General features: G+C 42.2%; 1 protein-coding gene across 1 annotated transcript in view; it reads right to left on the reverse strand.

The window, feature by feature from the left end:
- Positions 1–26,269, reverse strand: part of SLC6A4 (solute carrier family 6 member 4) — a 113,697-nt gene that overhangs the window by 40,624 nt on the left and 46,804 nt on the right. Inside the window, exons 3-7 of the mRNA XM_040423394.1 lie at positions 14,745–14,879; positions 9,728–9,947; positions 5,081–5,219; positions 4,552–4,686; positions 1,466–1,569 (exon numbers count right to left, since the gene is read on the reverse strand). Coding sequence (XP_040279328.1) covers positions 1,466–1,569; positions 4,552–4,686; positions 5,081–5,219; positions 9,728–9,947; positions 14,745–14,879 — 733 coding nt within the window. The remainder of the gene's footprint in view (positions 1–1,465; positions 1,570–4,551; positions 4,687–5,080; positions 5,220–9,727; positions 9,948–14,744; positions 14,880–26,269) is intronic.

The following is a 26,269-nucleotide window of genomic DNA, read 5'->3' on the forward strand; positions in this document are numbered from 1 at the left end:
ATACAATAGTCCCATACTCACTATAGAAAATGTACTAGTGCTAAATGTGATATTCTTGGCAAATACATTTTGCACAAAATTATTTGTGCATGTCTGCCCTGGCAAGGCACTCTCTTAGGATAGGAACATTTGCTAAATGCCACCTCTTTGGTGCTAATTGGCCTCCATTAAAGGGGTTCTCCGGGAATTAAGAAAATGAAAATACACAAATATTACTTTATTATAAATATATTCCCAAAAACCTTTCATTAGTTATAATGGCTTGTTTTGTCTAGGGAGCAATGATTAGGAGAAACAAAATGGCCGCAGTCCTATTAGTACACACAAAACCTGTCCTAATCACACAACATCACAAGTTACATCACAACACTGAGGTAAAGAGCTGCCTCATCCTCCTCTCTGCTCTGACTGTCAGGGATTATGATCCTGACTACAGTTTAATATGATATTTAGCTGAATCTTTGTGGGAATGGAGTTCATCAGGAGACATGAAGTACAGAGAGGACGGACTGTGGTAATGGAGACTGCATATCAGTGCTGCTGCTCATTAGCCACATCTGCTCATGAACTCCATTCCTACAGAGATTCAGCTAAAATGATTATCATATGTATTCAGGATCATAATCCCTGACAAGTAGGAGAGGAGGATGAGGCAGTTCTTTACCTCAGTGTTGTGAAGTATCTTGTCCTGCTGTGTGATTAGGACAGGTTTTGTGTGTACTAATAGGACAGTGGCCATTTTGTTTCTCCTAATGATTGCTCCCTAGACAAAATGAGCCATTGTAACTAATGGTAGCTATTTGGGAATATATTTATAATGAAGTAATATTTAAGTATTTTCATTTTCTTAATTCCCAGAGAACCCTTTTAAATTCAGGGGATGCGAGTTCCACAGGCATGCTGAGCTCACTCTATATTTTACCTCTCCTAGGGCCAAATGGCCTCCAATGAATACAGGTAGAGCAGGCTTCAGCTTTATACTTGCACTAATTAAAATCAGCCTGTGAGACAAACAGGTCAGTTAGTATATATTTTGCTATTTGTGTTTGCAGAGTGCTGTTGCACTGTGTTAGTTTTTTGCTTTTGCACTGGAGAAATTGCAGCGGTCATGTGTTGCAAGGGTCATATATGACCACTGCGGCCAGTGATTGTCAAATCAGATGCTGAAATGAGACCCAGGACCTGCAGAGCTGACCGTGCAGTGATGAAGCTGGAACCCAGCAGTGGGGATCAGGTAAGTATGATCACTACGAGCCAACGGCCCCGGCCACACTGTGGGGTCTGTAAAAAACATCATAAAGGACAAGCCCTTTAAACTTATTTTTTAAATTGCAATACAATGCTTGGAGATTGCATTTAAGAAGCCAGCAGAAAATTGTATTATTTGCTGACTTAGCAATCGTGTAATACAATTAACAATTTAGTTGAATCAGAAAATTTATGAAAATGTTCATATAATACTAACTGGTAGCAGTCGTTATGAAATTTATTGTAGCTAGCGAAGGCCAGTAAAACTCCAAACCCAGGGCCTAGTGAGAAGAAAATTTGTGCTGCGGCATCCACCCAAACCTGTAAGGACAAAGTACACACACAAAAATGAAATTCAATTTAACAACTGATATCAAGAAATATTTATCTATACATAGGGAAAAGTTATAGACTCATACAGCATAGTCATAATTAAACCAGAAGCCTGGAGTGTACTCCCATTATTTTTTAAATTTCATAATATAATGAAAATGTGATTTTCACTGTTCCTATGGTCTATCGCTGTGATGGCTAACCTCCGGCACTCCATCTGTGGTAAAACTACGATTCCCAAGATGTACACTTGCTTGGCTGTTCTCAGGACTCCATAGAAATTAATGGAGCATGCTGGGAGTCATAGTTTCACCACAGCTGGAGTGCCGGAGGTTAGCCATCAGTGGTCTATCGGGTATTGGAGCTTCTCTTACTATGGAACCCCAATTCTCTGCTCCAACAGGCATCTTCTCTGACTAAATCATAAATATGCATGCTTGGATCACCCAAATGTATGTAAGAGGATTGCAAATGCCCAAAAATATCCTTTTGCAGCTATGTTCAGTTGGTACGAGTCACAGTTGACCCTTTTATGTTGGCAATACCAAACAGTTTGGGGAAGTCACTTTTCTGTTCCAGCATGCCTGTGTCCCAATGCACAAAGTAAGGTCCATAAACGCATTGTTGGGGGAGTCTGATGTGGAAGAACTTGACTGGCCACACTGGTCCTGACCTCAACCCCATCCAACACCTTTGGGATGAACTTGAACGGGCCAGGCTCTGTCGTCCAATATCATTGTTTCATCTCACAAATGCTCTTATGGATGGATAGGAAAATATTCCCACAGACACACTCCAAAATCTTGTAGAAAGCCCTGCCAGAAGAGTGGAAGCTGTTTTAGCTGCAAAGGGGGAGGGAGGACTAACTCCATATTAATTCCTATTCCTGAGATCCTTGTAAGTGCCAAGCTTTTTGCCCACATGAATATAGCACACACTTACAATTGTGTCCACCTGTTTCCTTCTGCCATCCTTGAGTGGGGAGCCAACATAGATCACTTACTGGCCAACAAAAATTCTGTGTAAGAACTGCCCCCTTTAACATGTATGTTTATGTCAATGGGGAGAGGAGAATGAAGCCAGGGAACATAAGAATCAGGCTGTTGGATTCCAACTAAAGTGAATGGCAATTAAGTGTTAAAATCTTTGTGCGTTGAGGTCACTGCTAGAAGGACTTTTCCATAATAGTAGATTTGTACACAGATCATATTGATCTCATTTGTAGTTGAATGTTGAATAGCCACCCCCAGGCTACTGTGAGTATTGAACACATGCGGCTGGTATACAACAGGGCTTTGGGCCTCCAACCCCTTACCATATCGAGAAGACAGGAAAAATCTAGTTTTCTTGACTAAATAGATAATTGGCTGGAGGTAAACTTTTAGCATCTTTCATGCTGGAACAATGAAGTGTCCCATGTCTTAATTTTTTAAACGTGTACTACAGGCAGTTGTTTTCATTGGTAAGGCTGGGTTCACATCTGCATTACGAACTCCGGCAGTCTGTTACGGCGGAATAACAGACTACCAGAGTTCACTATATCCAGCATAGCTGTATACCACTGTACAACGCCGCATCCCCATTCACTGTAATGGGATCTGGTCGTAATCCGTCCGCTTTCCAGCATATATGACGACTTCGGCTGGACAAAAAATGTTGCATGTACGCCGGATACAGTGACCGGATTACAGTGCCCAAATTCACAACGCAGATGTGAACCCGGCGTTAGTCATGCATTACAGAGATAATCTTCTATCTCTAGCCCCAAAAGAAGCATAATGACAACCTTTTCATGATTACACTACAGTGTGTAAAGAGTTTTCTGGAGAGCTATACAGGTAGAAACACAAGCAAGCTGACCCTCCCACGGGCAACAAAAGCAGTTGCAGCTTCCCACACTAAGATAGCTCTGAAAAAATTCAGGAAAGGTATGCTATATTACTTATGGCATGCCTAAAGAGGTTCTCCGGGCTAATATTGATGACCTACCGTATCCCTAGGATAGGTCATCAATATCAGATTGGCGAGGGTCCGACATCTGGCACCCCTGACGATCAGCGTTTTGAGGAGACGGTGCGCGAAGTGCGCACATGCCGTCTCACTTCTCTCTTCCTGCTCTCCGCTGTATGTCTATGGGACTTCTGTGGCACTGATGAAAAAAGTTGGGCCAGCGCTCTGCTATTTTTGGAACTCCCATAGAGAGCGGCTTCTATCCACACACTTTGTGGGTCCAGTTCTAGAAATATGTGAGCATCCCAGAGACATTGCACCACCAATGTCTCAGATGACACAATGCCTTTAAGAGAATCTAAAAGAAAAGAGGTTCTAACAAATTTACTTTTTAGGCAGACAAAGGCCTTGGCCATGAAACTAGGATTCTAAAATAATTTAATCTAATGTTAAATGACATCCTATAATTTGCTGATATTATGATGAAGTAGATGTCTCTACCTAAAACACTAAAATACTGCCTGGTAAATTCAATGTAAGTCAATGTAAGCATCATATGCTGGCCAAATAACACTGCCAAACATTGCCACCACACCCTAAACTGCAAAAATAATATACAGTACCTAAGAAGCAATGCCACCCAATGTAAATACCACCATGTAATACTCAAATAATACCAACATCCAGTGGCCACATTACAACTCCATACAAAACTGGTGTAAAGGAAAATGACAGAATTAAGTGATCTTTGGTGGTCACAAGCCCTGGATGCAAGGCGATGTTTGACACCCCCTTCACCTGATGCAACATGTGCAAGTGCTTATGATGTACATCCTTAGGCCTGGACCTGACTCCAACCACTGGATTCTTTGGAACCTTGTCTGAAGTTCCTCAGGAAACAGTAGCTGTCACTTTTCTGGTTGGGATGGCAACCACACAGATATTTTCCATAGGAGAGATCAAAGCAGTCCACAAGTTGTGGCCAAAGTAAGTTGGGATAGTCTCAGTTCTCAAACCTACCTCAGTGGTCAGCAACTTCTCCCAGTTAGGTTGCAGGTAGAATATAACTCCCCTCCAAGCACCAGGGAGTGTTGCCCCTCGTATTAATAGCAAAGTAAGCACAATGTAAGGAAAGGTTGCTGTAACCCACACCACCTGTAATGAAGAGACTCCATTATCTTCTTGATAAGTCATACAAAAAAGTTATCAGCACAGAAAACATATTTGGGCTGTATAATCCGCAGGGAATCATAACATCAAGTGTGCAATTTTCCTGCAGTGCACCCACAGGGAAAATAAAGCATTCCACTTTTTTCCATTGAAATTTAGGGTCTCTCTGTGTAATTTATAAAAGTCTGGTCCTCCAGAGAGACAGACCCTCTATATAGCTGCTTTCTGGTCAAGCTAAGTGATGGAGATCCAAAACCATGGATTGCCCTGTTATGCTTATTTGAAAAAGGGCTTCCTAAACCAATCTCTTTAACTGCAAATAAAGCTATATGGTTATCAAATACATGGAAAGAAGAAAAATATATCATTTTCTACTGACCTTTCCAGAAGTTTTGACCCCTTTCCATATGCTGAAGTACACAATAGTGAAGATGAGGAGTAGACAGAGACAAAGCTGCCAACTAATTCCTCCAAGATCCTGTAGACCTTTAGATTTGTGCATCTGCAGCACAAGTCGACTGGAAGCAAAAGTGAAACCATAAATCTAATCATTATTAGTGATGGATGGCTGTGAAATTTAATAAATACTAAAATCACAAATTAGTATCAAGGGATGAATGTGTGAAGTGTCACTACTACTAGTACTAATGATTTATAGAATATCTCCTGGATGGGCCATCAATATGTTATTGTGGAGGTTTGACCATTTCATTATGAATGAGTAGGGTCTGCATCAATTCGGGTGCTTTTCTTCAGCTAAATCTTTTCATATTATAGGGGGTGTCACATATTTAATATTCCATGAAATGAGATTAGTTTATACATACTATCTAACAGCAGGCATTACCATAAGACTTCCAAGATATATTATTAGGAGCCTGGGCTGTCTGAGCATGAAGAAAACTCTGGTTGATGGCATCACTTGGTTTCCTCTCATCCACATTAGATACATTTCATCCATTTCTGCTGACAATCTATGGAGGCCGCCGGACTGTCAACAAGGAAGGTACTTGTTTGCTTAGAGTTAAAGGGGTTGTCTATTATTTTTTATATAGATGACCTATCCTCAGGATAGGTCATCAATAGAGATGAGCGAAGTTTTGAAAAATTCGATTCGGCAGCTTCGCCAATGTTCCACAAGAAATTCGTTTTGGTACGAATTAATTTATCACGAATTGCTATAAATCAGGTATACCCATATCACTGCGGGCGGGTTGCAGCCATGCTGCTGTGAAGAACCACTTGGACAATTATCCTGCAGCTGCCTTTTATTTAATAAGGAAGACCACACTGTATAGTCGGTCTTCTGCCATACCCCAGCGCTCTCCTGCCATACAGGTGGGAACCCTTCTTTTGCCATCTGCTTTTCCTCCTTTTTCACATCATCTAATATCAATGAGAATATGTAATCAGGAACATCCAGCTCCGCCTCTCTCTGCATCTTGCTGACTTTTCTAGGACATGGAGATTTTAAAGGATGATTTGAAAAAGTAAAGCCAGCAAAAGATGAGGATGGTCATTATGGGTGATATTGCGTTCTCGGGCTTATCTCCTCTACACTTACGGTAGTTTCGCTTTGTAACATGTGCAACCGCCATTTTAGGAAAACCTGATTCGTTACCACGTTACCAGTTTTCCTAAGCTTCAGACTAAATTCCACTTTAAATGCTTCGCTCAACACTAGTCATCAATATCAGATTGGTGGGGGGCCGTCTCCAGTCACCCCCACCAATCAGCTGTATGAAGAGAATGCAGTGTTTATAGGATCACTGCCTTCTCTTCATAGTTTACTTGCTCACCATCGCAAGTGAATAGGAAGGAGCCGTCCCATTGAAGTGAATCGGACGGCTTAGTTGTAATTACACCTGCTCACTGCTGCTATTGCGAGCGCTGCGTTCTCTTCATACAGCTGATCGGCGGGGGTTCCGGGAGTTGTGCAGTCTGGCAGGCTGGAGTTCTGTCTCCTAACATCCTGTATTCAGTATGAGACTTCCACTGCAAAACTCATATTAATTGTAATAGGAGTACTTCTGTAGGGTTTTACACTTAGGAAGTGGTCTTAAATAGGACCTTTAACCTTCCCTGACATGTCTGTTTAGTAACTACACTGAACAAAAATATAAACGCAACACTTTCGGTTTTGCTCCCATTTTGCCCGAGCTGAACTCAAAGATCTGAAACAATTTCTACATACACAAAAGACCCATTACTCTCAAATATTGTTCACAAATCTGTCTAAATCTGTGTTAGTGAGCACTTCTCCTTTGCCGAGATAATCCATCCCACCTCACAGGTGTGGCATATCAAGGTGCTGATTAGACAGCATGAATATTGCACAGGTGTGCCTTAGACTGCCCACAATAAAAGGCCACTCTGAAATGTGCACAGTTTTGCCTTACTGTGTTCGTTGTCCATAACATACGCCTGCCCATACCATAACCCCACCGCCACTATGGGCCACTCGATCCACAACATTGATGTCAGCAAATCGCTCACCCACACAACGCCACACACACTGTCTGCCATCTGCCCTGAACAGTGAAAACCGGGACTCATCCGTGAACACAACACCTCTCCAACGTGCCAGACGCCATCGAATGTGAGCATTTGCCCACTCAAGTCAGTTACGAGTCTTACAACGACGAACTGCAGTCAGGTCCAGACCCCGATAAGGACGACGAGCATGAGGATGAGCTTCCCTGAGACGGTTTCTGACAGTTTGTGCAAAAATTCTTTGGTTATGCAAACCGATTGTTGCTGCAGCTGTCCGGGTGGCTGGTCTCAGACGATCATGGAGGTGAACATGCTGGATGTGGAGGTCCTGGGATGGTGTGGGTACACGTGGTCTGCAGTTGTGAGGCCGGTTGGATGTACTGCCAAATTCTCTGAAACGCCTTTGGAGACGGCTTATGGTAGAGAAATGAACATTCATTGCCCGTGGTAGACATTACTGCAGTCAGCATGCCAATTGCACGCTCCTTCAAACGTTGCGACATCTGTGGCATTGTGCTGTGTGATCAAACTGCACATTTCAGAGTGGTCTTTTATTGTGGGCAGTCTAAGGCACACCTGTGCAATATTCATACTGTCTAATCAGCACCTTGATATGCCACACCTGTGAGGTGGGATGGATTATCTCGGCAAAGGAGAAGTGCTCACGAACACAGATTTAGACAGATTTGTGAACAATATTTGAGAGTAATGAGTCTTTTGTGTACCGTATGTAGAAAATGTTTCAGATCTTTGAGTTCAGCTCATGCAAAATGGGAGCAAAACCAAAAGTGTTGCGTTTATATTTTTGTTCAGTGTACTTGCATTCTCCAACGTTTCTGGAGCATCTGTTCTTAGGACTCTATGTTTTGTCTTTCATTTGTTATTCCTGCTAGAAGTTAGGAATGAATTACTAGAAGTTTGCAGTGAAGGTTCGTATGAGTGTTACCAGTTGGAGGAGTGTCCCTGCACCTGGCAGCACTGATTGGATAGTGTCAAACTGTGCAGGGACACAGCCCCAACTGGTAACAACCATTTGGACCTTCAATCCAAATTGGCAGTAATTCATTCCTAACTTCTAGCAGGAATAACAAAGGAATGGCACATCATGGAGTCATAAACCTTAATGCCTGGAGTAAGATTGTGCTTTTTTAAGAACTTGCTTTTGATACATCTGGACCAAAACTAATTTATATAGCTAACCACTTTCACTTTTTAAAACTAGAGTGAATAGTGTAAAAATGCTAAATGTTGCAAATAATTTTATACAAATAAGCCAGAAAAGTCACAAAGCCATATTTTGCATCTTTTTGAAGGCAGAATTCTGGAGTGAATGATGATTCACACCCTTTATGCCCAGGGAGCAAAATTGTCACTGGGCAACACATACTAAGGGTAGGTTCACACAGGGGTGGACTGGCCATAGACCCTACAGGGAAATTTCCCAGTGGGCTGATGCCAAGAGGGCCACCTTAGTCCTCCTCATGGCCATCAGTTGGGTACATGACATAACATCTGATTCTTTCAGCATTAATTAATACTAGGAGAATCACATACTTATGCACCTGGCTGGTGGCCGCAGGAGCTCTCCTGAATTCAACAATATTGCCATACTCAGGATGGAGATACAGTTGAATAATGTGCAGGGGGCAGCGGTATTTTGTGCTGCACTACAGTACGTCTGTTATACCTGCCTACTTGTGTTGATTGCCTTCTGTCAATTTGGACCTGACTACAAGACAGTAGTATTTTTCCAGGGCCACTTTACGTTTCCAGTCCGCCACTGGGATCACATCTCCAGCAATTAACTCCAGTAGTCTGTTCAAGCAGAGGAACAGACTACTGGAGTTACTGTATCTGGCACATCCAGATACCACCAGGCACCTCTGGATCCCCATTAACTATAATAGGATCTGACGGGGATCCAGTGGCTTTCCAACATAAATGCTGGCTTCCAGCCTGACAAATACCGGTACAGTAATAGTGATGGTCCTGCTAAGGAAATGTTATGTTTGCTCCATTTATTCTTAGGCCGAGTTCACATCACCATTTCGTTTTCTGTTCTTCTGATCCGTCAGAATAACATAAAATCACAAACTCCCCCCCAAAGAAACGGATCCTGTATTTTAAGCATCCGTTATGCTCAGTTATGCACATTTTGCATCCGTTATTTTATATTGAAAAAATATATATTTCGTGTAGTACTTATTTTTTTTCTGTCTAAAATAACGGATCTCAGATGGAAATGGCTAAGACAGATGCAAAATGTGCATAAATAAGCATTATAGATGCATAAAATACAGGATCAATTTTTCTTTTTGCTGTTTTCTGTTCCCATATGAAGAATGGAAAACCAGCCGGTGATGTGAACCCGGCCTTACAGTCTACTTTTACATCTGTACTGGAAAGTATCAGGTTGGTGTATTAGTCATGCTGACTCGTTATCCTGTTGCTTATTTTTACATTTGTTAACTTTTTGAACCATTTCAACTACCCACATAGTCCCTTAGACCTCACCACACTTACATGCACTTACGTGTAAAACTCCTCTGCCGGAGATATAGAGCTGTTGATCCATATCACGCTACTATTCTGGAAATAGTTGGTGCAGTTTTCTGTGTTCCACTCATTATGGCAGCTGGTCCAAGGCAACTCAGAGCGGAATGAGAATATGAGGTAGTAGAGAGCCCAGGCCATTATGGTGTTATAATAAGATGCTACATAAAGTGCTATTATACAGATCGCATAGCCAATTCCTGCAGAGAGAAGAGTTAACACTGTAAATCAGAAGAAACTTTCATAGGTAGCACTTCATGGTTTTGATCCCTACTGGCATGGTAATATTGAAGGTTTTATCAGATAATACATTGATCTTTGACATTCTTTTTGCTGTTTGAATCCAGAGGAGAAAAAAGCAGGCTGGTTTGAGATCTGCATTTATACAAGCAGGCAAATAACGCGATTTTGTGAGCGTTCTCGTGTTTGATTTTTAACTGTGTGTTTGTATTAAGTGTGAGACTTTAGATTAAGTGACTTTAGAGGGGGACTGCAGTAAATCAGTTTCTTATCAATGCATTATATTGTATTTTTCTCTTTTCTTGCGTAATCACCATTTAGTATGTGTTCCATTATTGACAACGCAGTCCAATGCACATTTTGCCTAATGTATGCAGTCCTGGAACAGCCATTTGAGGGTGTATATCATTGTTCAAAATGTGAGCAAATTGCCCGTTTGGAATCGCACATCAAGTATCTAAACGGACCAGTTTCAACACTGAGAGGCGTTGACAATTTAGAAAAGAGTTTGCCGCTCACTGAGCAAGTACTCTTTAGGGTAGATGTGGGGGAGTGTGGTAGCGAGGAGGCTGAGGAAAGTGAGGTAGCTAGCTGGATAACAGTTAGAAAGGGAGGCTAGCCCTGATCTGACAACAAGTTTGCAAGGTTGGCAGATGAGCGGGATGTCAGTTCAGAGAGAGCACTGCTGTAGCCGGACACTTCCTCTGCCAGTCAGGGGAATGTCGGCTCCAGTAAGCAGGGGACCAGGCGAGCAGGGCAGGTCAGACAGGTGCTGGTAGTGGGAGACTCTATTATTAGGGGTACAGATAGGGCGATCTATCAAAAAGACCGGGATCGTCTAACTGTGTTTTTGTCTTCCTGGCTCTCGGGTTCGATACATTACGGATGGGGTTGACAGATTACTGGGAGGGGCTGGAGAAGATCCGGCGGTCATGGTCCATATCGGAACCAATGACAAAGTTAGAGGTAGGTGGAGCGTCCTTAAAAATGATTTTAGGGATTTAGGTCAAAAGCTTAGAGCAAGGACCTCAAAGGTAGTATTTTCCGAAATGCTGCCTGTACCACGGGCCACACAAGAAAGGCAGCGGGAGATTAGGGAGGTTAACAAGTGGCTCAAGAACTGATGTAGGAAGGAGGGGTTTGGGTTCCTGGAGAACTGGGCCGACTTCTTTCTCGGCTACAGGCTCTATCGTAGGGATGGGCTGCACCTCAATGGGGAAGGGGCGGCTGTGTTGGGGGAGAAGATGCCTAGAAGGTTGGAGGAGTGTTTAAACTAGGGACTGGGGGGGGGGGGTAATTACGTTATAGGAGGGGAATATAGTGCAGATAGAGACCTGGGGCAAGGTAATGGAACTGGGGGAGGAATGGAATGAGGGACTAGAACAGTTCAGAAGGAAAGCTGTAGGGTAAAAAATATACATAAACCTGTTAAATGTATGTATACTAATGCCAGAAGCCTGACTAATAAAACTGGGAAACTGGAATTAGTTACATGTGAGGAGAACTATGACATAGTGGGAATAACTGAGACATGGCTGGATGATAGCTATGACTGGGCAGTTAATGTACAAGGTTACAGTCTGTTTAGAAAGGATCGCCAAAACCAGAGAGGGGGAGGGGTCTGCCTTTATGTAAAGTCCTGTCTAAAGCCCACAGTCCAATAAGATATAAGTGAGGGACATGAACATGTGGAGTCACTGTGGGTAGAAATACATGAAGGCAAAAACAATAATTAATTACTAATAGGAGTTTATTATAAACCACCTAATATACCAGAGTCCACAGAAAATCTACTACTAAACGAGATAGACGAGGCGGCAAACCATAATGAGGTCGTTATTTTGGGGGACTTCAACTACACAGATATTGACTGGGAAACTGAAACCTATACATCTCATAAAGGAAGCAGGTTTTTGGCAATAACCAAAGACAATTACATTTCCCAACTGGTTCAGGACCCGACTAGAGTGACGGCCATACTAGATGTGCAGGTTGGGGGACACCTGGGAAATAGTGACCATAAAGTAATAACCTTCCAATTATCATTCAAAAGAGTGTTTCTTCAGGGAGGAACAAAAATACCAAACTTCAAAAAAGCAAAATTTAGCCAACTAAGTGAGGCCATAGGCCTAACTAACTGGGACAAAGTCCTCAAAAATAAAAATACAGCCACAAAATAGGATATTTTTAAAAGCATCCTAAAATCTAATTGTGAGAGGTACATACCTTATGGGAATAAAAGGTTAAGGAACAAGAAGAAACCAATGTGGATAAATAGAACTGTAAAGAAAACAATAAATGACTAAAAGAAAACATTTAAATCATTAAAACAGGAGGGTAGCACGGAAGCACTAAAAAACTATAAGGAAAAAATTAGAATATGTAAAAAACAAATAAGAGCGGCCAAACTAGGGACCGAGAGATTAATTGCCAAAGAGAGTAAAACTAACCCTAAATTGTTCTTCAATTATATAAATGGTAAAAAGTATAAATCTGAAGGGGTCGGTCTGTTACAGAGTGATGAGGGGAGAGTTGCAGAGAGCGATGAGGAAAAAGCAAAGCTTTTAAATATTTTTTTCCTCACTGTATTCACTGAAGAAAATAAACTGTCAGATGAAATGCAGAATGTAAAACAAAATTCCCAATTAAAAGTGCCATGTCTGACCCAGGAAGAAGTACAGCGGCGTCTTAAAAAGATTAAAATAGACAAATCGCCAGGACCAGATGGCATACACCCCCGTATCCTAAGAGAATTAAGTAATGTCATAGCCAGACCCTTATTTATGATATTTAAGGACTCTATACTGACAGGGAGTGTTCCACAGGATTGGCGCATAGCAAATGTGGTGCCAATATTCAAAAAGGGTCCAAAAACAGAGCCCAGAAACTATAGGCCGGTAAGTTTAACATTCGTCGTGGGTAAACTGTTTGAAGGTTTTCTAAGAGATGCTATCTTGGAGCACCTCAATGAAAATAAGCAAATAACGCCATATCAGCATGGCTTCATGAGGGATCGGTCATGTCAAACTAATTAAATCAGTTTCTATGAGGAGGTAAGTTCTAGACTTGACAGAGGCAAATCAATGGATGTCGTATATCTGGACTTCTCCAAAGCATTTGATACTGTACCGCATAAAAGGTTAGTATATAAAATAAGAATGCTCGGACTGGGAGAAAATGTCTATATGAGGGCAAGTAACTGGCTCAGTAATAGAAAATATTAATGGTACACACTCAGATTGGGTCACTGTCACTAGTGGAGTACCTCAGGGGTCAGTACTGGGCCTTATCCTCTTCAATATATTTATTAATGATCTTGTAGAAGGCTTGCACAGTAAAATATCAATTTTTGCAGATGACACTAAACTGTGTAAAGTAAACTGACACGGAAGAGGACAGTATACTGCTACAGATGGATCTGGATAGATTGGAGGCTTGGGCAGAGAAGTGGCAGATGAGGTTTAACACTGACAAATGTAAGGTTATGCACATGGGAAGGAATAATGCAAGTCACCTGTTCAAACTAAATGGTAAAACACTGGGTAACACTGACATGGAAAAGGACCTAAGAATTTTTGTAAACAGCAAACTAAGCTGGAAAAAACAGTGTCAGGGAGCTGCTGCCAAGGCCAATATGATAATGGGTTGCATCAAAAGGGGCATAGATGTCTGTGATGAGAACATAGTCCTACCACTTTACAAATCACTGGGCAGACCACACATGGAGTACTGTGTACAGTTCTGGGCTTCTGTGAACAAGGCAGACATAGCAGAGCTGGAGAGGGTTCAGAGGAGGGCAACTAAAGTAATAACTGGAATGAGGGAACTACTGTACCCTGAAAGATAAAAAATTAGGGTTATTCACTTTAGAAAAAAATACGACTGAGGGGAGATTTAATTTCTATGTATAAATATATCAGGGGTCAGTACAGAGATCTCTCCCATCATCTATTTATCCCCAGGACTGTGATTGTGACGAGGGGACATCCTCTGCGCCTGGAGGAAAGAAGATATGTACACAAACATAGAAGAGGATTCTTTACGGTAAGAGCAGTGAGACTATGGAACTCTCTGCCTGAGGAGGTGGTGATGGTGAGTTCACAAAAAGAGTTCAAGAGGGGCCTGGAGGTATTTCTGGAGTGTAATAATATTACAGGCTATAGCTACTAGAGAGGGGTCGTTGATCCAGGGAGTTATCTGATTGCCTGAATGGAGTCGGGAAGGAATTTTTTTCCCCTTAAGTGGGGAAAATTGCCTTCCTCTGGATCAACTTGCAGGATATCAGGCCGAACTGGATGGACAGATGTCTTTTTTCGGCCTTATATACTATGTTACTATAATAGGAGACCAATAGCAAAGTAGAAAATTGGCTCTCTGTTATGGTGCTAGAGTTTGTCACCCAGAACAGAAGGGCTTGGTAATTCGCTTCAACATTGGTTTTACATGATGGTTTAACCTATTCGCCTCCACCTTATTTACACATAATGTAGTTCTTCTACAGAGAGTCTTGTACAGGAGATGGGATCAGACCAATCCAAGCTGGTACCTCTTTCTAAGGACCTCATAGCAGTAACACGGTCTGCGTCTATAGTGCATGTTTCATTGGAACTGGACCGTGGTCAATCACTTTGATTTTGTTTAGTCCATGCCAAGCAGAGTCATAAAGTGTTTTTAATTCATATTAGATACTTGGAGAAATGTCTTTCTGGTGTAAGAGATACAGACTGTAGATGACTGTTCCCAAGTTACCATCTTACCTTTAAATAAGGGACATATTTTCCTCCATACAGAAATGCAGCCAGTTCTGTGATACTGACCCAAGGCCAACTCCATATAGAAGAGAGGAATTCCACCAAACACAGCCATGATCACATATGGAATGAGAAAAGCTCCTAAAATTAGAAAGGTTAAGGTAAAATCTCAGATGGTATTAATCTTACCACAAGATCAACAAGAACAAGTATTTTTACGGGTTATCTCGGTTGCTGCTGTGACTGTCATCAGTTATGGCCCAGGCCTCTCCCTGTGCTCTCCCCAGAAACAGGCGGGATACAGTGATGTCATCGCACATGGTGGGCTGAGTAGAAGGTGTGATTACATCACTGCATTGTGGCTGCTGATAGGAAGAGCAAGATGTTCTCCGTTAATCAGAGGAGCAGGCTAGGTGAGTGTTACTTTTTTATTTTTATTAACACTACAGGGGCTTCACTATTGTAAGAGGTGCACTAAAGGGGATACTATGGGGGTATAAGTACTTTGTGGGGGAGCTACTGTGTTTGAGCACTAACGGGACATTCTACTGTGTGAGGGCACTAAGGAGGCAAGACTAATGTGTGGGGGGCACTAAGGGGGCATGATTACAGTGTGGGGCACTAAGTGGGCATAACTACTGTGTGGGGGCACTAAGAAGTCATTCCACTGTGTGGGCACTAATGCTGCATTCTACTGTGTGGGGCACCACTATAGTGAGGGGGCACTAGGGGGGAATATCTACCGTGTGGGGCACTTAAGGGGCATTCAGGGCCCAGGAGGCGTTTTGTAAAGTAATCTCTTGTCTCCTGTCCAGTGCTAGTGTTTTATGTTCATGTTTTTTACATGAATGAGTGGTGATGACAAAATGGTGGTGAGCCAGAAGAATTTCATGTCATGTGCCAGTTTAATAAATAAATTTAGGAACAAGAAATCCACTAGACTATAGAACAGAAGAACATACCAATAAGCAGAGATCACTTGAAGCTCCTGGGCTTACATGCAAACTCTATAATAGTGTCCCAGAAATATTTCATGTAATTTATAGCCCTCATATCCCTCTCTGGACCTCCTCACACAAAAGAACCCAGGTGACACTGCTTCTACATCCCTTAGTATACAGTACAATAACCCAGCATGTTTAAAAAGATATAGGTCTGCTCCTGAGATAACACATGAAATGTGGCTGTGTGTAAATGTTTCCCTTGACATTGTTTTTTTTTTCATCTAATATTTTCCAGGAAATTACGTAAGACATAGGAATAAAAAAAAACAGAAGCTAGAAACCCAAATATTTTTTTATTGTTTGCTCAGAAACTGCCACCATCACTGATGAAGTACGGTATATACCTACCATACTAGAGGAGCTAAGTAAGATATTTTATTAGATAAATTACCCTCTGTTTTTAAGATTTCATAGATACATGATGCAACCATGAATTGCTCCTTTAAAGTAAATCATCTACACTGAGCTTTTTCCATCCTAAGTGTCCATCATTTATCCCTTTCAGCACTGATGGTGGACACATGAAATATGGAAGACAACAAGTGAAGTCTTTGCTGCTTCTGAAGACTTCAGTTGTATTGGGTCTTGGGGAAAACAAAATATGGAACATTACTCAACTGTCTCAAATATGTATATATACTCATGGAAAAATTGTTGGTACCCTTCTGTTAAATAAAAAAAAAACACAATAATCACTGAAATAACTCAAAACTGACAAAAGTAATAATAAATAAAATTTACTGAAACTCAGACATTGCTTTTGAATTGTGGTAGATGAGAGTAATAAAAAAAAAATTAGAATCTGGCCTGGACAAAAATGATGGTACCCCCTCGATAAGATTGAAAATAATTTTACCATAGGGACATGTTAAACTAATGTGTGTCCTGTAATTAGCATCACAGGTATCTTCAAACTTGGAATCAGTCAGTCTGCCTACTTGGAGGGTTAAAAGTAGTCACTGTACTGTTTGGTATCATGGTGGATGGGTACCAACGTGAACATGGACCAAAGAAAACTAAGGAGAGAGTTGTCTCAGGAGATTAGAAAGAAAATTATAGACAAACATGTTAAAGGTAAAGGCTACAAGACCATCTCCATACAGCTTGATGTTCCTGTAACTACAGTTGAACATATTATTCAAAGGTTTAAGGTCTAACCTCCCTGGATGTGGCCACAAGAGGAAATGTGCTGACAAATTGAAGAGACAGATAATATGAATGGTAACCAAAGAGCCCAGAACAAAGAGATTAGATGTGAACTTCAAGGGCGAGATACATCAGTGTCAGATCGTACTATCCACTGCTGTCTTAGCCAAAGTGGACTTTATGGAAGGCGACCTAGAGAGAACCCACTGTTGAAAGCAAATCATAAAAAAGAGACTGGATTGCCAAAATGCATACTGACAAGCCACAAAGCTTCTGTGAGAATGTCCTTTGGACAGATGAGACAAAAATGGAGGTTTGGGGATGCTTTGCTGCATCTTGCACAGGGTGTCTTGAATCTGTGCAGGGGTTCAATTAAATCTCTCAAGACTATCAAGAAATAAAAAGAGAAAAATGCTCCCAGTGTCAGAAAGCTTGGTCTCAGTCGTAGGTCATGGGTCCTCTAACAGGATAATGACCCAAAACACACAGCTAAAAACATCCAAGAATGGCAAAGAGCAAAGCATTGGACTATTTTGAAGTGGCCTTCTATAAGCCCTGATCTAAATCTTATTGAGCATCTGCATAAGGAGCTGAAACATGCAGTCTGGAGAAGGCACCCTTTAAACCTGAGACAGGTTGAGCAGTTTGCTCACAGGGAGTGGGGCAACATACATGTGGACAGTCTTATTGAGAGTTACAGAAATCGCATGATTACCTCAAAAGGTTGTGCAACAAAATATTAAGTAATTAAGTTAATATAAAGTAATTTTTATACAGACCAGTTTGCTTTATAAATTATTCTGTTGAACCACAATTCAAAAGCAATGTCTGATTTTCATTAGTTGATTTTCAGCAAATTTATATTTATTATTACTTTTGTCAGTTTCAAGTTATTTCACTGACCATTGTGGGTTTTTCTTTCTTTAATGGAAGGATACCAACAATTGTGTCCAAGTGTGCATATAATCACATTTAAAAAGGTTCTCCTGCCTAGGAGCTGAGAACCCCAATGGTCGTAACCTGTGGCCAATAAAAAAAAAAAAAACAAGGCCTCCATTCTTGAACCAAACTGTCTTCAGATCTCAAACAGATATTCTGGATTCATAGCTAAAGACTATACGGTTCCAGTCCATAGCAGTCCAGGTTTATTATTCAAGATATCACTGAAAATGAAGGCAAAGGTGGCTGGTTGTCAATAGCAGGACGCGTAATGGGCACCATGACACCAAATTTCCTTCTGCTAAATGTCTGGAAATGGTCCAGGAAGAGACAGGGAGACAAGGAAGGTGCCACCTGTGTCTTGATGCTGGACAATGAAACTGTGGGAGCTGCTCGTGCTTGTTAGTGGATCAAACCAGCCTCTCTGCTGGCGGTCTGTCTGGGCCAACTGGAGCCTTTTCATCATGTATGCGTGCCCTCATGTAATGTGTGCTCCCAACACCTCCTAACAGCTAGGTCAGAGGTGGGCAATTTGTCAAAACAAACATTCTGCTTCTCTCAGTCCAATGATGCTCCCCCTCTCAGTCTGTTAGCTGGACAAATTGTATTCAAGTGCATTGTAGAGGCATGTCTAGCAGTCAACAATCTCTCACCATACACTACCCAAAAGTAGCTTCTGAAAGTCTATTTATGGGGCAGAGGAGGAAGCATTTTTACGCCTTAGACTCAGTTTCTAATCAAAACACACCTGTAATCATTTACATATCTGCCTGTAGAGTTTTGCAGCAATCCGACGTTTCCATATAGGTCCGTTATTTTTTCTGTCAGTGAGTTTATAATAAAACTTAGACTGGTGGATCCCAAATATTATCACTTCATCTGAAAATTATAAACTGGTGGACACGGAAAAACAGCCAGTAACTCAGTAACCTAATATTTCCCGGGATCAGTGAAAGTCTTAAGCACTTGTAAGAGGGTTGAAAATAGCCCTTGCTCCTCTTAGAAAAAGAAACATGGCACTGTTACCATAGGTTGCAATTTGACCCTGTTGCGGTGTTCACACCACCTACAGTGGTGCTTGAAAGTTTGTGAACCCTTCAGAATTTTCTATATTTCTACGTAAATTTTACCTAAAACTACATCAAATTTTCACAAGTCCCAAAAGTAGATAGATAACCAAATAAAACAATATCACATGTCTGTGAGTGGCAAAAGTATGTGAACCTTTAGGTATAGCAGATAATTTAAAGATGAAATTAGAGTCAGGTGTTTTAAAGTGTTTTAAATCAATGGGATGAAAATCTGATGTGAGTGGGTGACCTATTTAATTTAGCCCCTTTCTGGGCAGCACCATACATGTATGGCACTGGTTGGGGTTTTAAAGATGGCACCTGCTTGCGAGCGCAGTTGGTTCCATAGTTCCAGGAGTTTCTGCTGTTTCAAACAGCAGAGTCCTGGGGCTAATGTCTGCGACCGGCAATAATTCTGATCGCAGATGTTTAAACCCTCAGATGCCATGGACAATTGTGACCATGGCATCTGAGGCGGCTTTCGCGTGGAGATTGAGGAAGCCATTTCTTGTAATAAAAAAGTTCCAGGCTAATAGAGCAGTAGTTCCTATTGAGCCCTTGCAGGTGGCATTGCTCTATAGGAAAATAGCACAACTTCCTTAAACTGCAATATGAATTCCTTGCAGTGTAAAGGACCAGCAATCTAAAGATTGCATATTAAAGTATGAGGACTTAATATAAGTGTAAAAAAAAAGTAAAACATGTTTTTAAAAATGTTTTAAAAATAAATATCATCACCCCCATGTCACAAAATCATCAAAAAGGGTAACGCTAAAAAAAAATAAAAAAATGGCTGATTCAACATTTTTTTGAGGCGAATTTGCAATGTGAAAGCAGCTGCTGTCCAAAAAGAACCTTGCTGCCCATTTGCAGTTGGCTAAAGATCACGTGGACAATACAGAATGTTTAGAGTCCTACTGCTACTAATTAGTCACAAATTAAATGGGTGGGGGCGGAGCCTGACTAACATCGGTTAGGCTCTGTCCACCTGCTTAATTTGTGACTAATTCCAGTAGGGCAGCGCCGGGGCCTGATGCTGGAGCGCATATGATGGAGGTGAGTTGAGTGCTCTGACGGGGCCCGGCATGAAGTACAGTGACAATGGGGGACATTAATAGGGGCAGTAGGGGACATTACTAGGGGCAGTAGGGGGGCAATACATGCTGGGTCGGTGGGGGACATTACTAAGAGTAGTGGGGGACATTACCGGGGGCAGTGGAGGACACTACTAGGGGCAGTGGGGGACATTACTAGGGGCAGTAGGGGGCACTACCTGCTGGGTCGGTGGGGGACATTACTAGGAGTAGTGGGGGACATTACTGGGGGCAGTGGGGGACATTACCGGGGGCAGTGGAGGACACTACTGGGGGCAGTGGGGGATATTACTGGGGGCAGTGGAGGACACTACTAGGGGCAGTGGGGGGACACTACTAAGGGCAGTGAGGGACATTACCGGAGGCAGTGGGGTACATTACTGGGGCAGTGGGGGACATTACTGGGGACAGTGGAAGGGCACTATAGGGATATTACTGTGGGCGCTATAGGTACATTAGTGGGGGGATATTATTATTATCAGAGACCAGGGGTGTAACGATTGCGATCAAATAGGGTGCGACCAGGCACAACAGGGGGGAAGGGTATTGGGGGTAGTTTGCCCTGGGGCCTATAGAATTATAGTTATGCCACTGGTTACGACTGAACGTCTGATTTCTTTCGTCATCCTAGAGTAGGGATCCAGCCATACCACTCAGGGCCATAAAGATCTTTCTGTAAAGTCTGACCCAGTAACACACTGGCCTGCCAGTAACCCTTATCTTATCGATGTCAATAATGTAATTTATAGGGACCGCCATTAGCTGCATTAAAGCACAGGCGCAGAAGCATATGCGAATGTCACAATGCACTGCAAAGGTCAGTAAGACAGAAATTACAAAGTCCTTACAACCTAAAGCAAGGGTAACCAGACATGACAGCTGTGTCAGATGCCGATTACATGGCATACGGTTATCCTCGGCATGATCTGTTTTTCTATGAAATACAGTCCAGCGTTTCCTTAGCTTACTCATGATCGCGCCATTCTAATCCTCCTCGTATTATTCATACAACTATGCAGTTGCTAAAAATAGATGCACAAATACAATGAGCAGGCAACCCCATCTCCAGTGCCAGTCTGCCAGCGCAACGCAACAGTCTATGTTTACCTAGTTACCACTACTAAATGGCATCTGGCACTTCAGCTTTTTAAACAACAAGTCGCTGGTTTTACAGTCATACACATTTACATAAGATAAACAGCGGAGTTACCAGCAGCATATTCCTGTAACTAAAGGTGGGGGACTACAGCACAGTGATTGCCTTATTTCAGAGATTTAGATCTTTCAGTACCATACATGACCTTTAGGTGTCAATGTAGAGTTCCCCGTGCGGTGCATAGATTACATAACTGTAACGGGGTTGTCCAACTTTACATAGTTTTTAAATACCCACCACCACCCAGAAAAGCATGCTTATCTGCTACCTGATGCTCAATTTCGGCTCCATTTGTCCACCACTGTCTACACTGTGGTCCAGGCTCCACATGTAATCTTCTGGAATAGACAAGGACACACGTCCCAATAACTGGCTGCAGTGGTGATGTGTCCCCAAGTGGCATGTCACTGTGGGTGCACGTGAACCCATTCATACCTGAAGTTTACATGTGGGGACCGAAGTGCAGTAAAGACAGATGAAACCGGGAGTCAGGGAGCAGGTAAGTATGCTTGCCTCAACAAGTCCTACTGGGTGGTGGGTATTTAAAAAAAACTATATGAAGCTGGACAACCCCTTTAAAATTTTTTGCATTTAAAGGTATATTCCATCACCATCACTAGATAGGTGATAACTTCAACATCAGTGGGGTTCCAACACCTAGGACCCCACCAATTGCCAGAATGTGGGTCCAGTGTTCCCTGTTCGAACGGGGCATTGGTCGAGCATGCATGCCTTCACCCCAGTCATCTATGGGGCTGACAGAAATATTACAGCAGTCCCACAAACTTTGACTTGACTGCCACTACATTCAAACAGAGGACATGATCTAGCAGTATATCTAGATTATTTCTGGAATAGCCCTTAAACAAAAAATTCAACATTCAGTTTTGTTGAAAATCCCCTTCAAACCAGATTTCATTAACCCCTTAACATATAATGCTGTACATGTAAGACACTAGTGTGTACGGAATGTAATGAGGGGGCTCATGCGTTTAAGCTCAATCCATCCATGGTGAGTTCCACCGAGCGCTGTCATAGTTGCCTAAAAAGCCATGCCCGAAGACACTCCCTGACAGGCAGCCTGTGAAAATCCACTTCACCGCTTGTGACTATTCATGGACTATCCATGTAACTGAGCTGTCTATACCCATGCTGGTTTTATTCTATACTTAGTCTCATCAATACGGGAGAACACCAAAAAGGTTTGTCTTATTTCAGAAGTCACTTCTATCACATCTCTCTATTGGCGCCTTTACACTCATTTCACTTTGAGAGAAGGTCTTTTTCCCAAAAAGTTTGAAATATAACCCTCTATCTTTTTTCCTTTCTCTATTATAGCCTGTAAAAATGCCATGGACTGCAATAGTATTATATTGCAGTCTATGGGACAAGCAATCAGAAGATCGCATGTTCCAGTCCCCTAAGGGGACTAAAAATTATAGTAAAAAAAGTTTAAAAGAAAACACAAAAATATAAAAAATTCAAATTAACCCCTTTTCCAATTTTATATATATGAGAGTAGCAGATATTTTATATTTAATGGGAAATGTTTTCTGTGGTTTAGACTCAGGTCATTGTTGAGAATTTGCAGCAGGGGAATGATTTTCTGTATGGTAGGGGAAAATTCACTGTGCACCTTTCATCTGCAGGTCAAATTCACGAGGGTCTGTAGCGTGAGCGGCGTGACTGTTATCTACATTCATATTTTATATGCATGCGTGGTACTGAAACAAGAATAATTATAGGCTTAATTGTTATTACTTATATGCAGATATCTAATATGCTTCTATATGACTTAGTATATAAATTAACACTTCTAGAGCCAGGGCCTTAGAGAAGTTGTTGGAGGCATGAAAGTTCATATCTGCCTCTGTTGATTCTCTCTGGTATACCGTATTTATTTAATGTGGAGCTTGGAGTGAAGGCTAAAAACGACTCCAACAACATATAAAAATAAACATAACAGGTATCTCCATGTCCAAAAAAAGTCCAAACTATTAAGATAGAAAAATATTTTTCCTGAGCAGTAAAGGCCGTAACTAATTAAAACCCACGATTCATCATTTTTTGGTAACCTTGTTTCCTCGAAAATTTTTAATAAAAAGTGATCAAGTAGTCGTACGTACCAATAACATCTACAGTTCAACCCACAAAGAACAAGCCCTCACATAAATATAAAAAAAAGTGATAGGTGTCAGAAAATGGCAGTGCAAAGATTTAAAAAAAAAAAAATTCTAAGGTTTTTTATTTTTTTAAAGTAGGAAAACATAATAAAAACCAGCAGAATAAGGACATCGCATCATTTTTAGCACACAGTGACCGCTAAAAACCCCAAAAACCTTGGCAGAATTGCATTTTTTTTTTTTTCAATTTCACAGGTGAGCGCTATGACCTCTTCACAGCTCACCGAGCACAGCACCTAACATTGCATAATGGCTGTGCTTGGTATTGCAGCTCAAGCCCTTCATTTAAATAAGACTTAGCTGCACTTAGGCCATGTGACCGATAATTGTGACATCACTGGCCTAGAAAACAGCTGATTGGGGTGCTAGGAGTCAGAACTGATCAGATATTGATGACCTATCCTGAGACAATATCAAAATCTCAGACATCTCCTTTGACAAAAGACTTCTTGTTCCAAGATTGAGAGGGTTGGGGTACATTCTTTAGTTCTGACAGGTGACTTTTTAAGCATTGTCTTTTGAATCCTCTTACGGTATATTCTCTTTGTAGCAAGGTGTAACATGAAATCCCCAGCTTGATAAAAAAAAACTGCCTAAGGCCTCTTTTACACGAGCGTCTCCGGATTAGGTCCGGATGCGTCCCGGTGCATTGTGGCAAACCCGCGCGAGTAGGTACGCAATTGCAGTCAGTTTTTTGTTCAGTTTTTATCGCGCGGGTGCAATGTGTTTTGCACGCGCGTGATAAAAAACTGAACGTGGTACCCAGACCCGAACTTCTTCACAGAAGTTCAGGTTTGGGTTCAAGGTTGTGTAGATTGTATTATTTTCCCTTATAACATGGTTATAAGGGAAATGAATAGCATTCTGAATACAGAATGCATAGTACAATAGGGCTGGAGGGGTTAAAAAAAATAATTATTATTATTTAACTCACCTTAATCCACTTGTTCGCGCAGCCGGCATCTCTTCTGTCTTCATCTGTGAGGAAAAGGACCTTTGATGACGTCACTACGCTCATCACATGGTCATTCACATGATCCATCACCATGGTGATGGATCATGTGATGAGCGTAGTGACGTCATCAAAGGTCCTTTTCCTCACAGATGAAGACAGAAGAGATGCCGGCTGTGCGAACAAGTGGATGTCACCGCCACGGCTTTGGCCGTGACTCCTTGGGAGCCGCATACTGTTGCCCGCGGTTTTGGGTTGTAGTGTCAACCGCAGCTTGAGGCATAAGGTTGTTAGCCTCAAGTGCGGTTGCCGCGGACAACAGCTATGTGTGCGGTTCCCTCGGAGTTGTGTGCGCGTTTGTAAGCACTTTTGTATGTCTGTGTGCACTTTGTTTATGTTTGGTGTGCACTGACATTTTCCCTGCACTGTGGTGGTCCGTGGCAACGTTTGGTGGTATGATATACATGTGGTGGCAGTGTCCCGGCCTTCGGGCTGACTCCCCGGACACGCTTGCCACCCATGTCGTTGCCTGCGGCAACAGTCACAGTGTGTTTGTTGTTTGGACACTTCCCCTTTATGTTATGTTTTCCCTTCTGTGGTTTTGGAAGGGTTAACTCCCTTTCAGTGTGTGTGAGTCACGGGGTGTGTCTGATTGTTGGGTGTGGCCTCTTGGCCCTATAAAGCCTCAGTTGTAGGCAGTAGCCAGAGAGGGTGTTTCAGCCATGCTGGCTGTAGACATCCTCCTGGTTACTTACCAACTGCCAGTGGGGGCCAACCTTCTGGTCATAAGCTATATATATGTCCTTTGGTGTCTGGAAGATGTGTTTGGTTTTATGTTTCTTTATTGCACCTGTGGTCCTGGGTTCCCGTGTGTTGTGTGTTTGTGTGCTGAGTCCTGCTGTCTGTGGGCAGTACATCCACATGGGTTCCAGGCTTGGTTGTCTGTGGTAGGTCTCTGCTATGTTTGTGGCAAGTACCTGCCATTGCCATAGGTTGCATTTGTTTCCCCTTGCTTGCAGCTTGGCCAGTGAGACTCCTGTTCCTCCGTATCCAGAAGGAACAGGATGTCTTACTCTGACTCCTAGCCCAGGGACCGGTCGGAGGGTAAGTTAGGGCTCCGAGGTTCCTGCGCATGGGTCCTCCTACCTTCAAGGTCGGCCCATGCAGGTAGGAGTTAGGGTCAGGTTAGGGACGCTGTAGGAGGTGACCTGCTCCCTAATCCTGTTTGTCCTGGTCAAGCAGCGACCATCTTCCTTCGGCACACGGCTGAGGGTTTCCCCCATCCTCAGCCGTGACAGTGGATTAAGGTGAGCTAAATTATTTTTATTTATTTATTTTAACCCCTCCAGCCCTATCTTACTTAGCATTCTGTATTCAGAATGCTATTTTCCCTTATAACCATGTTATAAGGGAAAATAATAATGATCGGGTCCCCATCCCGATTGTCACCTAGCAACCGTGCGTGAAAATCGCACCGCATCCGTACTTGCTTGCGATTTTCACGCAACCCCATTCATTTCTATGGGGCCTGCGTTACGTGAAAAACACACAAAGAGGAGCATGCTGCGATTTTTCACGCAACGCACAAGTGATGCGTGAAAATCACCGCTCATGTGCACAGCCCCATAGAAATGAATGGGTCCGGATTCAGTGCGGGTGCAATGCGTTCACCTCACGCATCGCACCCGCGCGGAAATCTCGCCTGTGTGAAAGGGGCCTAACTCTACATGTAATGCATGGTAAGCGTTTGGTCTTATATAGCAGAAGAACCTTTCCACCTCAACCTGAAAATGCACACAGTGATGTCACTACATGGGAATCATTTTTACAGTTGTGTCACAGAACTTGGACAATGCACCCTGTAATATCATAACACAGGGATACTAAACGGAGAAGTCACAGAGCAGAGATAATAAATACAGTGATGTCCAATACACATCGATATTTCTCTACAGCGATAATAACAATAGTGATCTCGCAACACAGA

This window comes from Bufo bufo, chromosome 3 (assembly GCF_905171765.1).
Source record: "Bufo bufo chromosome 3, aBufBuf1.1, whole genome shotgun sequence".
Classification (NCBI taxonomy): Eukaryota; Metazoa; Chordata; class Amphibia; order Anura; family Bufonidae; genus Bufo; species Bufo bufo.